The following is a 14134-nucleotide window of genomic DNA, read 5'->3' on the forward strand; positions in this document are numbered from 1 at the left end:
TAACACATGGATCCAAACAGTGCATGTATATCACACATACTTTGGCTTTTCAAACTTTTGTCTGAAAGGTGTGTCAATATCTGTATAATTCCTCATCCAACACAATCTCACTGCACACCCCCCCCCAAACTAATCCAAGGCACCAATCCTCCCCGACATTGACAGAATGAAACAGGTCTGAGGCCTCTACGCCAAGACGTTTGGGAACCAAATTAAGCATTCACACAACTTGCAAAACCAAATCCATTCATTTTAGGGAACCTTAATACCACTAAAGTGCCTTGCCTACCTTGACCCAAATTTTTAAAACATTTACTCTGGACTAAGATTTTAAGATTGTTAGGTATGGGGGGCAAAACCAGACTTTAAATAGGAAAGTGGGTCGAATCCTTCAATATTGCAAGGTGCTGTGTCTCTCCATCATGTTGGTGAACTTTCCTACCCTTCTATGAGAACACACGAGATAGCAGTTCTGCAGTTCCCAGGCAGGACAGCAGATGGTGTTCAGCTGGCCTTTTATCAGTTTCTTGCCCAGTATGGTATACAGATAGTCCTGTTGCAATGGATTGCTATTAACGTTACATTACTGCATGCTGAGTTTTATTTATTTTTAGTTGAAAGATGCACGGCCTTCCTAAATCAGCTCTGCAGAAGAGAATACAATATCACCTTCCCCAGAATCCTGTCAGTTCTTTTCTTCTTGTTTGTTTAGTCCTATTGTCTAGTGTAAAAATAAAGTTTTCTATTTACAGTATACTCATTTCAAATTAGTATGAAATATGAAACAGAGCAGCTGAATGCACCTGGGCAGGCAACTTGCTACATAGATTATTTAGTTCAGCACAATCTAGCTGGGATCATCAAGTTACAAATATGTCTTGAATGATAAACTATATAAAATCTTTACAGGAAAGAAGCAAAACGCATTTGTGCTTTTAGTTATTGCTGTATATTTGTGAGTGCAACTGTATGCAATGGGTGAGCTGTATGCCAAACAAAATTACAGAAATGTATCAAGTATGTGTCCAGTGTATTTATTAGAGGTGGTTAACATTTTTTGAATTTTGTACTTTCAAGGAAGTTTCTCATCACAATTTGATTTTTTATGAAAAACAAACATTTTTTCCCTAAATTTTGTTTTTCAACCAAGTCAGCACATTCCAGTGAACTTTTTTTGTTACTGTTTTTCTACCATTTTTGTCACTAAATACACAACACATGCATATTGCTGGCGGTTGTATCTTGGGGGAATGGGTTGTAAACATGTCCCCCTCTCTTCATGACGATTACCCTGGAGGTGTTCATCTGTCCAATGACTTGTCAACCAGGACTATACTGTTTGGGCTATGTGACTCGTTAAGGGTTCCCACCACTGCCTGTCAGTCAGAGGGGATCTGAAGTCCCACTGTGGGTTCCAGAGAGGCACAGTACATGCTCATAACTTGCCTGACATCATTCCCCAGACTTGACTATACCTCACAGAGCAGTGATGGCTTTCATTGAAGGAGGATTTTCCCCCCTTAGGCTACATAAAAGACTCTAGTGCCCCAGAACCTGGCTAAACTGTGCAGCTCCAGCTAGGCTCCACGCCATGGATACATCAAGGCTGGGGGCTTGGCTCTCAGTGAGTAGAGGTATCACACCTATGCAACGCGCCACAAATCAATGGAGCTGCAGCAATTTATGCAGGCAGAGGCGTTGGCCCACTGTGTACCAGCTATGCTACGTTTTGTGAAGACAATGAATATAATTGAAAGTAATACCAAGACCGTTAGCAAATATGAGAAATTATTCAGATTAAATACAAAGCATTTAAATGGCTCTGTAAAATGTATTAAACAGCTGTGCCCTGTAATTGGGAGCTGACTGATAAACTGAAAAATACTGAATGTGATGTGAATTTGACTTTATCTCTGATCCAATTTGTTATGAGCTTGAACCATGGCCTAGAGGCCTGGCTGGAGGTGCACCCGGCCTTTTCATTCATGTTTTTCTCCAGGCCTATTCTGAAGCCACAGAAGGTCCAGTGCAGCAGAACTGGTGTAGTTCCAGTTTGGCTGGGAAAGAGGGGCTGGATGTGGGAGAGATGTTCATGGGGCATGTGCACCCTGTACAGCATGGAATGGGTCGGGGGGCAGGGAGCAGGAGAAAGCGTGGGGTTGGAGTGCGGCCAGAGGATCTACTGCTGTGCACGTGTAGATGCTTTACATCAGTGGTCCCCAACGCGGTGCCCGCGGGCATCATGGCACCCGCCGGGGCATCTATGTCCTCCCGCGTACTGTCCGGAGGATGAGCATCCGCCAAAATGCCGCCGAGAAGCAGCGTCATCCAGAAGCGTCGCTGCCGAAATGCCGCTGATTCACAGAGTGAAGCTGAGGTGTTGCAACCAGCAGTAGAGGCTAGTCACCCTGACTAGGTACCTAGCATCTTCAATGGGACCATATTCAGGGTGGCTAGTCACTCCCGCTGCCACAGCTACAATCCGTTTTTAGCATGATACCTTGATTGGAGCTAGCACAGGCATGTCTCCTTGATTGGGACTCACACTCCCAACTCCAAGTGTAGACATACCCTTAGAGTTATTTAAAGCCAAAGTTTAGCTGTCTGCTGTGGTAAATTGTGTCAGAGAGTTAAAATGTCATGTTTGAGACTAAATCCCAGGTATGAATAGGGTGTTCACCTCACACATGGGAAAGGCCTGAGAGATCAGTTAACCTGCCTGCTTGCACCTGGAGAATGGCCAGTCCTAATTAGAAATAAAGCTCAGCTGTGGGAGAGCACGGTTTGTTTCCACAGAGCTGGGTGAGCCCAGCTTGGGAGGAGACCCAGAGGGGAGGACGTAGAGTGTTCCATCTCTTGGAAGCAGCCTGAAAGAAGGCTGAGAAGCAGAGCAGGCAGGCTATCCACCCCAGGGGTGAGCTGAAAGCCTGACTGGAGGCAGGGGCTGCGTGGAGCTGTAGCCTGCCTGAACCCCTGGGTGAGGGGAGGAGTGTGCTAGCTCAGTCTAACTGTCCCAGGCAGTAGACATGCTGAGACTGTGGATGGCAATACAGAGTGGAGAGTGCTGCAGGGATTCTGATGGGCACTGTGTCAGTTGCTAAGGAATGAACACATAGGAGTTTCTGCATTGCATATGAGCCCTATTGCCTGCTGTTAGCACAGACTGCCTATGTGGACGGAGCATCTGTGATTACCAGGAGATTTCAATACTGGCATCAACTGAAGATATCGCCTCCCACCCTTAACTACTTAACTCACCTGCCCCGTCTTACTGATTGCAGGGTAGAAATTATTCCAGCAGTGCTCTGTAGTTGTCACACTGTACTGGAGACGTAGTCCTGCTTTTCCTTACAATGAACCGAGTGCATAATGGCTGATGTAGAAGGACATTCAGCAGAAGTAACAGAACCCCAGGTTCCCCCCGCCCCGCAATGTCTATCCCCACTACTTTCTCCCTCACCCCTAGAAGCCAAGTTTAACAATGCCTGCTCTATTTTCCCAGATAATAACTAGGCACTAGAGCAGATTAACAATGATGCCCAGGCAACTTAGTCCACTTCTAAACATTATTTCATCTATCTATCTACACACACAGACACACACACAGACACACCTTTTAAACTCTCCAGGTATGCCCATCCCTCCAAGCGCTTCTTATGAATGCTTACACAGCTTATGAATGACTCATTAGGTCAGAATCATTTCACTGGTTATACTTCCAATATTAGATAGTAGGGACTGATTTTTAAAGGTATGTAGATGCCTAAAGCTACAGATAGGTGGCATGTTAAATCTTAAAAGTGCCTAGGTGTCTAACTCCTATTTCAATCTGTATCCTTAGACACCTAAATACTGATTGTCTGCTCAGTCATACCCATTTTACAGTGGCTCCTCTGGAGTTGCACCACTGTAAGAGAGTTGAGAATTAGGCCCTAATAATTTCAACTGACTCGTATGCCTCATTTGTGAAATCACCCATTATTGAAAGTACTGTTGTCAGTAGAACACTCACAGAGGCCCATATAATCACCATTTAATTAGCCCTGCTTCATGTTATATTTGCTTATTTTACTGTTAACTTTCTCAGAGCTATAATTTTTTTCTTTTTACAATTAGAACAGCTGAATTTTAATTACATTACCAACAAAAAGCTCATTAACGTCACTTAATTGGAGTGTTTCCAAAAAAACCTTAACTGAACTGAATATTTTCTGAAGAGTTCCCATCAAAGTATAATTTAACCATTACAAACAGCTTGGCAACAACATGTACATAAAGATTTATCTTTCTCAGAAGAATGTTTTTATATGAGGAAAATCAGATTTGTTATCGCCATCCACAAAACAAAGGGAGTTGTTATGCCGAAGGTTGCTTCCACCTTTTGACTCCATTGGACAAATCCTGTATTTTTGTCATTTTAGTTAAATGAATGTCTTTGCTTTCCCACAAAGAAATCTAAGGCAATAGCGGACAGGGTTAGACAAAAACTTTCCCTATTGGCAGGTTAGTCCATAACTGCCCACCTCAAGGTTTCTTGCACCTTCCTCTAAAGCATGGTACACTGGCTACTGTCAAAGACAAAAAGCTGGATAAGATGGATCCTAGGTCTGATACAGTATGGTAACTCCTATGCAAGTATGATCATAGAATTATTTGGTTTGCACTGGTTCTACTCTAGTAGAACATCTTGTCCATTTCCCTGCATCATGGCAGGTTTGATTTAATTCTCAAACATCCCTGATTGATGAATGCTTAGGCTAGGGCTCGAATGTCCCCACTGGTAGTGATTTCAAAGCCACTTTTGGTATCTCTTTTCCAGTTCCCTTTTATTGTTGTTGTTTGTTTATTTGCATTGTGGAAGTGCCGAGGGACCCCAAATATAGACAATAAACCCACTGGGTTAGGCTGTGTACAAATTCATAACAAAAAGACCTGCTAAATGCATATCATGGTAGTGACCTTGTCCATGCCAGGAAACGTGAATTTAGGGTGTTTTCTAAATATTTACCATAAAGTTTTCCTTCTTTGTCTTCTGTCCATTATTCCAGATTCTGTTCTCATGGACAAGCAATGAGTATCATCTTTATAACATCATTTTGTGTATCTGTAGATAGTTATGTTATCCTTCTAGCTTCTCTTTGCCAAGTTCACTTCACTTCTCACAGATTCCATTTTTCATATCTTTAGTTAGTTGATTTCTGAACATCCTCTAGAACTTGACTAGGTCTCTTTTGAAAGGGTGAGGTGACACTTCCCACGTCTGCACCCTGTAAAAGGACTTTTCCCAAGCAGCATCCCCCCAAACATTGTGAGCGAATCAGGGCCCAAAACTTTTACGGTCACCAGAGTGCAACTTCAGTTACACTGATTTCAGTGCAGTTGCACCAGTGTTAAACTGAAGTCACACAGTGGTGAATCAGGGCCCAAGTATCATTGGGATATCTTTTTAAAAAATCTGTTTTAAGTGAATTAACATTAATTGAAAACAAAGCGAGAAAAAACTGAATAATTCTTCTCATTTTTGACTGAATAGTATTTGAGATTCATTTCAGTGGTGCTATTACAGTTAGAAATTTGAGGGAGGCTAACTGGCTAGCAGAGAGGAAGAATGGCCCAGTGGTTGGGGCACTATTCTGGGACATAGGACACCCAGATTCAATTCCTTACTCCACCATGGACTTCCTGTGTGACCCTGGGAACTCTGTGCCTCAGTTCCCGACCTGTAAAAGGGGGGTCCCAGCAAGGAGATGCCCATTGAAACTTCATGAAAATGATGCCTCTGCCATGGATTTGGTCACTGGATACACACAATGTGGCTAGCAAGTTCTGCATAAGAATGGAAACAACTGTTGGGATAAAATAACTGTGCTGAGCCTACTTCTTCTACCCCTTAAAATGAACCCAAACTGAAACTTGGTTTGAGTTTCAAAAGTTTGGTAAATAAAAAAAAATTCAAGCCTCTGTGAATGTTTTCATATCAGCTCAGATGAAGACCAGAAACACCAAACTACTGACCTCACTCATGCTAGGAAGCAGTGGAAATCTCTGGAAAAGACTCTTCTTTGGAACTCAGGATTTCAAACCCACCAGCACTGACTAAACTTTGGACAAGCATCTAAGCTTCAGGATGATTATATAAACTGCAATTCCAAACCTGGTGTCGTTCACCCAGCACTAGGTTTTGCCCCGGTTACTATGGTTGGGACATTAATTAGCAAATCACATTGCTCTCTCAACTGTTATTAATGTAACTAAGCAAGCATATTCAATCGGCTTTACGTCTTCTTCCCAAATGAGCATCTATCTCTGGAACATGAACCAGAACCCAGAACACGAGTTTTATGCAAGATAACAATAATCACACATAGCATTTTAAATTCTGGTTTTATTTTTTTCTAACAAGCCGGTGTTAAATGTGCCCAAACCTGTAGTGGTATATTATCTGCTATTATACAACATCAGTAACAGATGTAAACTCCAAATTAAAAGTATCGTAATCTTTAACTATTAATCCACCTGCAGAATATACTTAATTTGTGCACAGTTACAACTGCATTAAATCGAGGCACGTCTAGCTCTCAGTCATGTATAAGATGCTTCATTGTGCTGAGAATACCTTTGTTACTCTGACAGGGAAAAACATTGTTTGAGGAAGTGGGTCATATGGGTGTAAAGATGTTTACTTGAAAGGCCTGGAATTCCATGGTCCTGATCAGTGTACCACTGAAAAAGAAGAAAAAAACCCAACAAAGCACATTTGATTTCTCCATCCTACATTAAGTAAACAATCCAGAAGCTTGATCTCTATTAATTATTATTACAGCCCCATAAAGGTTGCAAGGTGCCTCACAAAGGCAAATGGGCAGTGACTTGGTAGATCTTTGTTTGTTTTGTGTTCATAATTTTTGATCAGTTTTCATTATATTCATATTCTCATTGAACAAAGTTTCTAAATAATCTGTGATTTGTGAGTCAGAGTGGCTGCCTGGTGAGTTAGTTGCATCAAGCCAGAGCAAAAACACTCCAAGATGCCCTCAGGGACAAGAGTCCTTGGCATGTGTTGCATGTCCTTAGCAGTAGGATTATTAAGACGACAGACTTGGCTAGCAATGTTTTACTCTCATCAAACAGCCCTTGCCTCAAAATTGTGGAGTTCTGTCCAAATCATTCAGCATTATATCAGTGCCATGGGCATTATATACAGCATCCTGAGAACAGTGACTTAGGTGGATTATGTTATACCTTGGAACAGCATCAATTATTTTCACTTATTTTTAATTGGACAACTTGCCTTAAGTTATTTCCATCCAGGTGTCATAAAGACACCCCGAAATCCAAAGTATTGTTTTTTTAGGCCAGGTCCTTCTCTTCTCTGCAAATGCAGCAGAACCAGCATTTTTTTTTCTGTATTGGAGGGGAATGCAGGATATCTGAAGTCCACACAATGGTCCATACATTTATGGAGTGCCACAAACCCAAGTGCCCTGGGGGTTTCCGGTGTACTTGTGTGTGGGCGCTCATGGACAGAGGTAGGACAGGGACAAGGCTGGTGTATCTGTCACTAGCCCAGGATTGAAGGGTATAGAAGAAGCAAAGCTTGGCATGGATGCAATAAATGTTTTGTCTATTTGGCCTCCCTTTTGCTCTTCTTTCATCCCTTCCATTCTCCTGTCTGTTCTGTTCTCTCTGCCCCTGCTGCCCTGCATAGGCTTCCCTGACAACTTGTTCTCTTCTCCCTCTGGACCTACTATCCAGATGCCTGAGTTCTGAAATGTACATTATCTGTGTTCCCCAGACCACAAGCTACACTATGGGACTCACTGGGCTAAAGTGAGCTTCTTTAAAATGTCCCCAGATGTAAGAGGAATTATAAGCCAATGCTTAAAAAGAAAAATAGTCTGTTCTTATCTACCATTGCCTGGAAATCCACCTCTGCGTTAACCAAAGCTTTAGAGATCTGTGCTGAGTTCTGGAAATGTACATTATCTGGAAAAAGAAACAGAACAAAAACGGAAGAGTGGGTTATTAAAATCTGGTAAATACCAGATAGCTTAAAGCTACAGTGCATTAAGTTCAGTCCATCGATTATCGAGTGATACAGTTGACATTACTAACAATGAGTAAGCAACTCTTTATATACCCTATGGAAATGGACCAAACATCTAAGTACTGACTCTAATCAAAGTCAAAGAAAGATGCTTAACGTTTCTCAAACAAAGAGGTTGTCACTCAGTATTTGAACTGCCTTTCGTAAACCTCACCATCTGCTGTTCCATGGATGAGAAGATATTCCACGTTTCGGAAATTTTCTGCTCTCGCCATCACAGTTGAATTCTGTTCAGGGGAAAAATGAACACTTCAGCAGCTGCAATTTAGACCACTTAGTCACGTAGGTAAAAGGCTTTCATTGCATAGTATAAAACTAACTGAATCATCATATAAACTGGCACTATAACGACAGTAGTGATTATTTATTACTCTCTGGGCTTGGAATGAAAGCCAGATATATTCTCTAGGCTTTTCCCAGGGCTAGTTGACAGAAATCTCAAGCCCCCACCCTATCCCTCCCACTGGCCGCAATGCCATTCCTCTTACACCAAAATGCTCTGCCAGAAGAGTTTGGGATTTCTGCCATTTGGATGGGGTTTGGAAATGAGCGTTAAAGGCCTAACCCAAAGCCTAATTAAGTCAGTAAGAGCCTTTCTACTGACTTCAGTGGGATTTGGACAAGGCCCTAAATGTGTTCAGAACTGGTATGTATGTTTGTGGAGGGAATCAGGGGAATGAATAAAGGATGGAAATTTCCTGTTAAACCGTTAGGAACCAGCAATGTGCCCCCATTTAGGGACGATAATCTGATTACCTAGGAGGTTCATGTCATTTCACCACAGTCTGCACAAAGCAGCTTGCATTCCACACCAAGTGGTCCCAACAACGACCAGTAATCATAATAATTTAAACCCATAACTGGTGAGGGCCCCCACCCCCGATGCTGAAGGTAAGCAGCATTATCTGAACTGACCCTGTCTGTTCCAGTGGGACAACAAGGACCCTTAAACATAGAATATTTAAGACTATTAAATATAAGAAAAAAGAGTAAACTATAGGCAGGTGAATTCCATGCTAGTAGCTCTCACTGCTATAGGGCTGATACTACTAGGGCTAGAAGATGATTTCTCTTCCCCACTACTCCCTTCCTCCCTGCTAATGTGATTCTAAGTTTGAGGAAAACAAATGCAATGAAGAGAATTCTTACTTTGTAGTGTTTGAGATTATCTGACTCAGTCGGAAGACCCATAAATCGCTCTGTGTAGATAGATGCTATTATATAAAAAAAAAGAGAGCTGTAGACAAAATATATTCACATCTAATGGTTGAATACTATGAGTATGTGTTTAAACTACACACAGTTCCATTAATACAGCCTAAGTGTATTACTTGTTTTAGACGAGTTCTGTGGCATCCATCACTGTAGTTCCTGGCTGCCTCACGCTACACTAAAACCAGCTACATACAAAAATCATTGATGAAGATGAATTGATAAATATATTGTCACTTTATCTGCCCCTGCAGAAATACCCAACCCAGAGTGACCTAATAAAAGGGCTGAGCAAACAGGTAAGTCGTGTACCATGACCTGAGAGCTATCAAACATAAGCTTTGGCAGTCTACCTGGAACACCCAGTCCCACAGACAAAGGGTGAGATTGCTTTAGCTAGTAGGATAAATTCCAGGAACCAATAGCTAGAGTAACCCAGCATAAATCTACTGCCACAAGGGGACACACAAGAGAGACTATCAAGAGCTTTATTGTAACCAACACATTATTTTATACTCAGAAGCAGGGAAGAGTCCCTTAGGATTTCATCCTGGTGACCCTTCCTGTTCAATGTGTATGCAGACACTGTGGGAGAATGGGAGATGTAGGCTGCGGTATAAAGCCCTGTGCATGGGATATTCAGGTCTTTGTCCATTTTTTACTGACACCAGATGCTGTGGTTTCTTTGCTTTCTTAGTCTTTGACTGATGTAGGGACATGGGTGAGAGCAAACCTCTCTGCATCTCAGACTTTCAGCTGGGGCACCTTACTGCTTAAGGGCCCACTCAGGACACCTTTACAAGTGCTCTTCTATGGCTGCCAGGCTGTTTAGTGAAATGCTATGGAGTTCCTACTGTAATGTGCACCTCACAGTTCAGGAGAATGGGGATCCGTGAGCTGGAAGATGGTAGCATTATGTCATTAATTGACTAGCTATGAATGGCACAAGGATTTGGAGAAAGGATACATTTTACAGCCTCATTTCTCTCACTGGGGCAGGGTCCCATGTTTCCCAGTGGCAGAACCATCATTAAATAAAAGTTGCTGAAGCTCAATCCAGGTAGGAGGTAAGAGCAATTACTCAATGACTATCCTTTTGGGAAGAAAGGCTAGAAATTATTATGCAGCCATTCCATCTGCCTCTGCAAAGGCCCACAGGATAGTCAATGATCGTTTATGGTCAGGGTTATCAGAGACTGCTGACAGATCTAACACAATCAGTACACACATCTAACTGTGTCTAGGGAGAAATAAACAGTCAATGTCCTAGGGCAGTGCCATCTGTGTGCCACATACATGTTTGTAGCTCATCCTGGGGGGCTCGCGGAAATCTGTGGAATCACAATACCACTGCAGTGCTGCAACACCACTTTTTCAATACCTTTCTCCAGAAAGGGGAGGTGGAGCAAGAGTGCTTGCATAATGGTGGCTGACACCTTACCCTCCCAACAAGAGGCATTACATCCACAGTGAGTGTAGTTACATGCAAGACCCCTGTACAGGGTCAGCATGATGTCAAGGATGCTTCGAGTAAATGAGACCCCAACAGACAGAGGGAGGGATAGCTCAGTGGTTTGAGCATTGGCCTGCTAAATCCAGGGTTATGAGTTCAATTCTTGAGGGGGTCATTTAGGGATCTAGGACAAAAATCTGTCTGGGGAGTGGCCCTGCTTTGAACAGGGGGTTGGACTTAGATGACCTCCTGAGGTCCCATCCAATTCTGATATTCTGTGATTAATGCAACATGGCATTCAACTTGTGTGGAAGGAAATGGGGGCAGTAGTTAAGACTCTTCATGGGAAGTCCTGCTAGGAAAAACGTTTGAAAATACTGGAGATCTGGTACAAACAATTCCATCTCAAAGGCAAAAAATTGTCCTTCAGAAATATTTCTATGAGCTGCAAGGATAAGTGATTTCTAGAAGGGATAATATAACTAGAGAGGGATGACTCCCTCAAAGGCAGAGAAATCACCTCCAAGTTATCCCCTCAATTCAGTGGCAGACTTAACAAGTAGTTCCAGGAAGCCCCATCCAGCACATCACTGAATGCACATGGGATGCATAGGGGGCTTCACAGATTCATAAATGAGATTAGCCAACCCTCTTCCAGATCACAGTATTTGTTCCAAAAGGCTGGGTGCAGCTATTGGCAGCAGAGAAAGGATTAAATACAAGCTCTGAGGAATTTTATTTTGGTGATGACAATTTATTTTCTTTTAGGTTTCAAGTTGTTGAGCTCTTGCAATAACGTCATGCTTTCTGAGTCAGTGTTTATTAAATGTTTCTATACCATAATATTCCCAGCTGGAGACAGGAGCCACTGCCATTCCACATTTAAATACTCCACTGCCAGATCCAAGTGCCAGAGAAGTTACATATCCACCATAGGACTGGAGAAAAATCACAGGCAGGTTAATACTGTGCAGGTAGCTATTTCTTTGTTCTCTGAGAATCCAAGTAACAAAACATTACATTCAAAGGAAACATTTGCTTTAATAGCATGGGGCAAAGCAACTATAGGTTTTACCTTCACCAGCACAAACTGAGTCTGGCTGATTCCTTGTGAGGAACAAAAGGAAAAGACAATTCTATCTAATCACTTAATCTCTTCCTACCATCTGTGTTACTGCTTCATCGGGGACCCTGCTTCAGGACAAATCCCAGTATTCCTCACCTACTGAATTACCTAGCCAAAAATGGAATTTTCTGCCAAATTTTTTTATATTGAATCAGCCCAATATGTGAGGCCATGGACAACAAGTTGTGGAAAGCTATGGATGTTGGCTTTAAAGCAGACTACAATACCCCACGGAAAGGTCAGGCTTTTGTTAAATGCCTTAACAATGTCCATGTGCTGCAGAGCTGCCCAGTAGAGCTGGTTGGAACTTTTTTTTCCTAGCAGAAAATTTTGACAGAAATGGAAAAAAAAATCATTTTAGTCAAAATTTCCTATGGCAAAGTTAGACTTTTCAGCAAAAAATCCCAAGCCAAAAATTTCCATCTGAAAAGCAAAAAATTTCAGCTGAAAACCAAATATTTTGATTTGGAAATGCTGCTGCAGTGCTTCATGGGAACCATGTATCTCATGTCTCTATGATCCTCTGTGGGCCAGGCTCCCTGGGCAGACTACATCTCCCAAAATGCACCACAGTCTCCCTTCTTGCTGAGTTACTCTGGTGCATTCTGGAAATCCCTGATAGTGGCACATTATAGCAGATGTAGTCCAACTAAAGGACCTGACCCACAGGGAGAACTGGGGTAATGAGACATTCAAACTATCATTCCCATGAAGCATGTCAGCAACATTTTTTAAAATAGATTTTTTGTCACCCTGGTTTTAAGTGTTTGTGTTTCCAACAAAAAGTGGAACTTTTTCATGGAAAAAAAAACTTTTCACAAAAAATGTCACAGTCAAAAACCAAATTTTCCACCGAAAAACAGTTTAGAAAGAAAAATGTCAACTAATTATACTAACTAGAAAGCCTGATTGGACTGAAATTTGTGTTTTCTCAGCAATAAAGGGAAAATACTCTACCTTTGTCTATCCCTATATATGATTCTGATATGTTTTCTTCAAGATTTTTGGATTCTTTTCTGCAAGGGTGAGGAAAATATTCTTGCAACTCATTAAAAAAACTGACTGAAGTTCCCCCTCTGTCTTAATAAGCTAACTGCTGAGGTAAACACAATATTTTACGTGAGATAGGAAGCTTTTATTTACAAGATGTTACGATGTGATTTTTTTGTTTGTTTGTTTCTAACAGACTGAGGGTCTGATAATAAGTTACAGGTACTAAGCATCTCTCAGATTCAGATGCTATTACAGGAATGTTGGGGATAGGGAGTATTAAGTAACCTTTGAGTATTATTTATTACTCCATTCAAGATTGGAGAGAAAGGACCTTCATTTAGGCCAGGATCTGGCCCCATGTCATTTGCACTCTATTTCATTCGGCATCAAGTTTCATTTCTAAGGCCTCTAGAAAACAGAATGACTCCAGTCTCTGGATGTTAAAGACCAGAAAAGTGGAGAAGCTGAGTTCTGTTTGGCATCCTATCCAAATAAAGAAGCTTAGAATCTGATGCCTCAGTATTGACTACTTCAAACACATAATTGAACACATGATGGCCAGTCCACATGGTTGCATAATTTCCTGTTCCTGAAACCCACCCACCCTTCTTAAAGGATCAGCTGCCAGCTGTCAAAACTCTGTGATGGCAAGCAATTCCTCCACCTCCCTCCTGCTGCTGGTTCCCGGCCTGACCCTCAGGCTGGGAACCAGCAGGGAAGAATTAGTTCATATTTGGAGAGCAGGCCAGGGGAAGAATCAGCCTGGAGTTTGGAAAGGTTGTGTGCAAAGAGGTGGAGCTGGCAGCTGAGAACAGTTGATACTGGGTGTGTAGGCATCTGGCCTGCTTGATAGGGATGGGGGGAGCAGAATGTGTGACTGAGGGAGCGTGAGTGCTTGGATGAACAGCTAGGGAGGATAAAGGATTTCCATTCTTTCTGGAAGAGGGGGGGAGTGACAGAAGCCAGGAGAGGGGAGTAGGGGCTTGTTCAGAATCCTGCAGATGAGCATTCTTATCCTCTGTGTTCAAAATATAAAGGGAAGTTGAGAAATTAATGAATGTATTGGTTTTAATCATATTGCGTGTCAAAAATAAAGCAACTCCCCACCCCCTTCTAAATAGTATCCAACTTGAAATGAGAGTGAGGAATAACTAGAAGCAACAAATAAGGATATAGCAGAGAACTTATGCAATTATTTTTCAGCTAACTTGAGGGGAATTTATCCAAATCAGAAATCAGCATA

General features: G+C 42.0%; 1 protein-coding gene across 3 annotated transcripts in view; it reads right to left on the reverse strand.

Moving 5' to 3' along the window:
* Nucleotides 1–6367: 6367 nt before the first annotated feature.
* The window catches only part of LOC123343344 (fibroblast activation protein alpha), a 56579-nt gene continuing 48812 nt past the window's right edge, over nt 6368–14134 (reverse strand). For all 3 annotated transcript variants that reach the window (XM_044978414.1, XM_044978412.1, XM_044978413.1), the window contains 5 exons: nt 11611–11710; nt 9257–9321; nt 8262–8334; nt 7913–7986; nt 6368–6723 (listed from right to left, as the gene is read on the reverse strand). In XM_044978414.1, coding sequence (XP_044834349.1) covers nt 6622–6723; nt 7913–7986; nt 8262–8334; nt 9257–9321; nt 11611–11710 — 414 coding nt within the window. In that variant the 3' untranslated portion in view covers nt 6368–6621. The remainder of the gene's footprint in view (nt 6724–7912; nt 7987–8261; nt 8335–9256; nt 9322–11610; nt 11711–14134) is intronic.

The sequence above is a fragment of the Mauremys mutica genome, chromosome 10, assembly GCF_020497125.1.
Source record: "Mauremys mutica isolate MM-2020 ecotype Southern chromosome 10, ASM2049712v1, whole genome shotgun sequence".
Taxonomy (NCBI): domain Eukaryota; kingdom Metazoa; phylum Chordata; order Testudines; family Geoemydidae; genus Mauremys; species Mauremys mutica.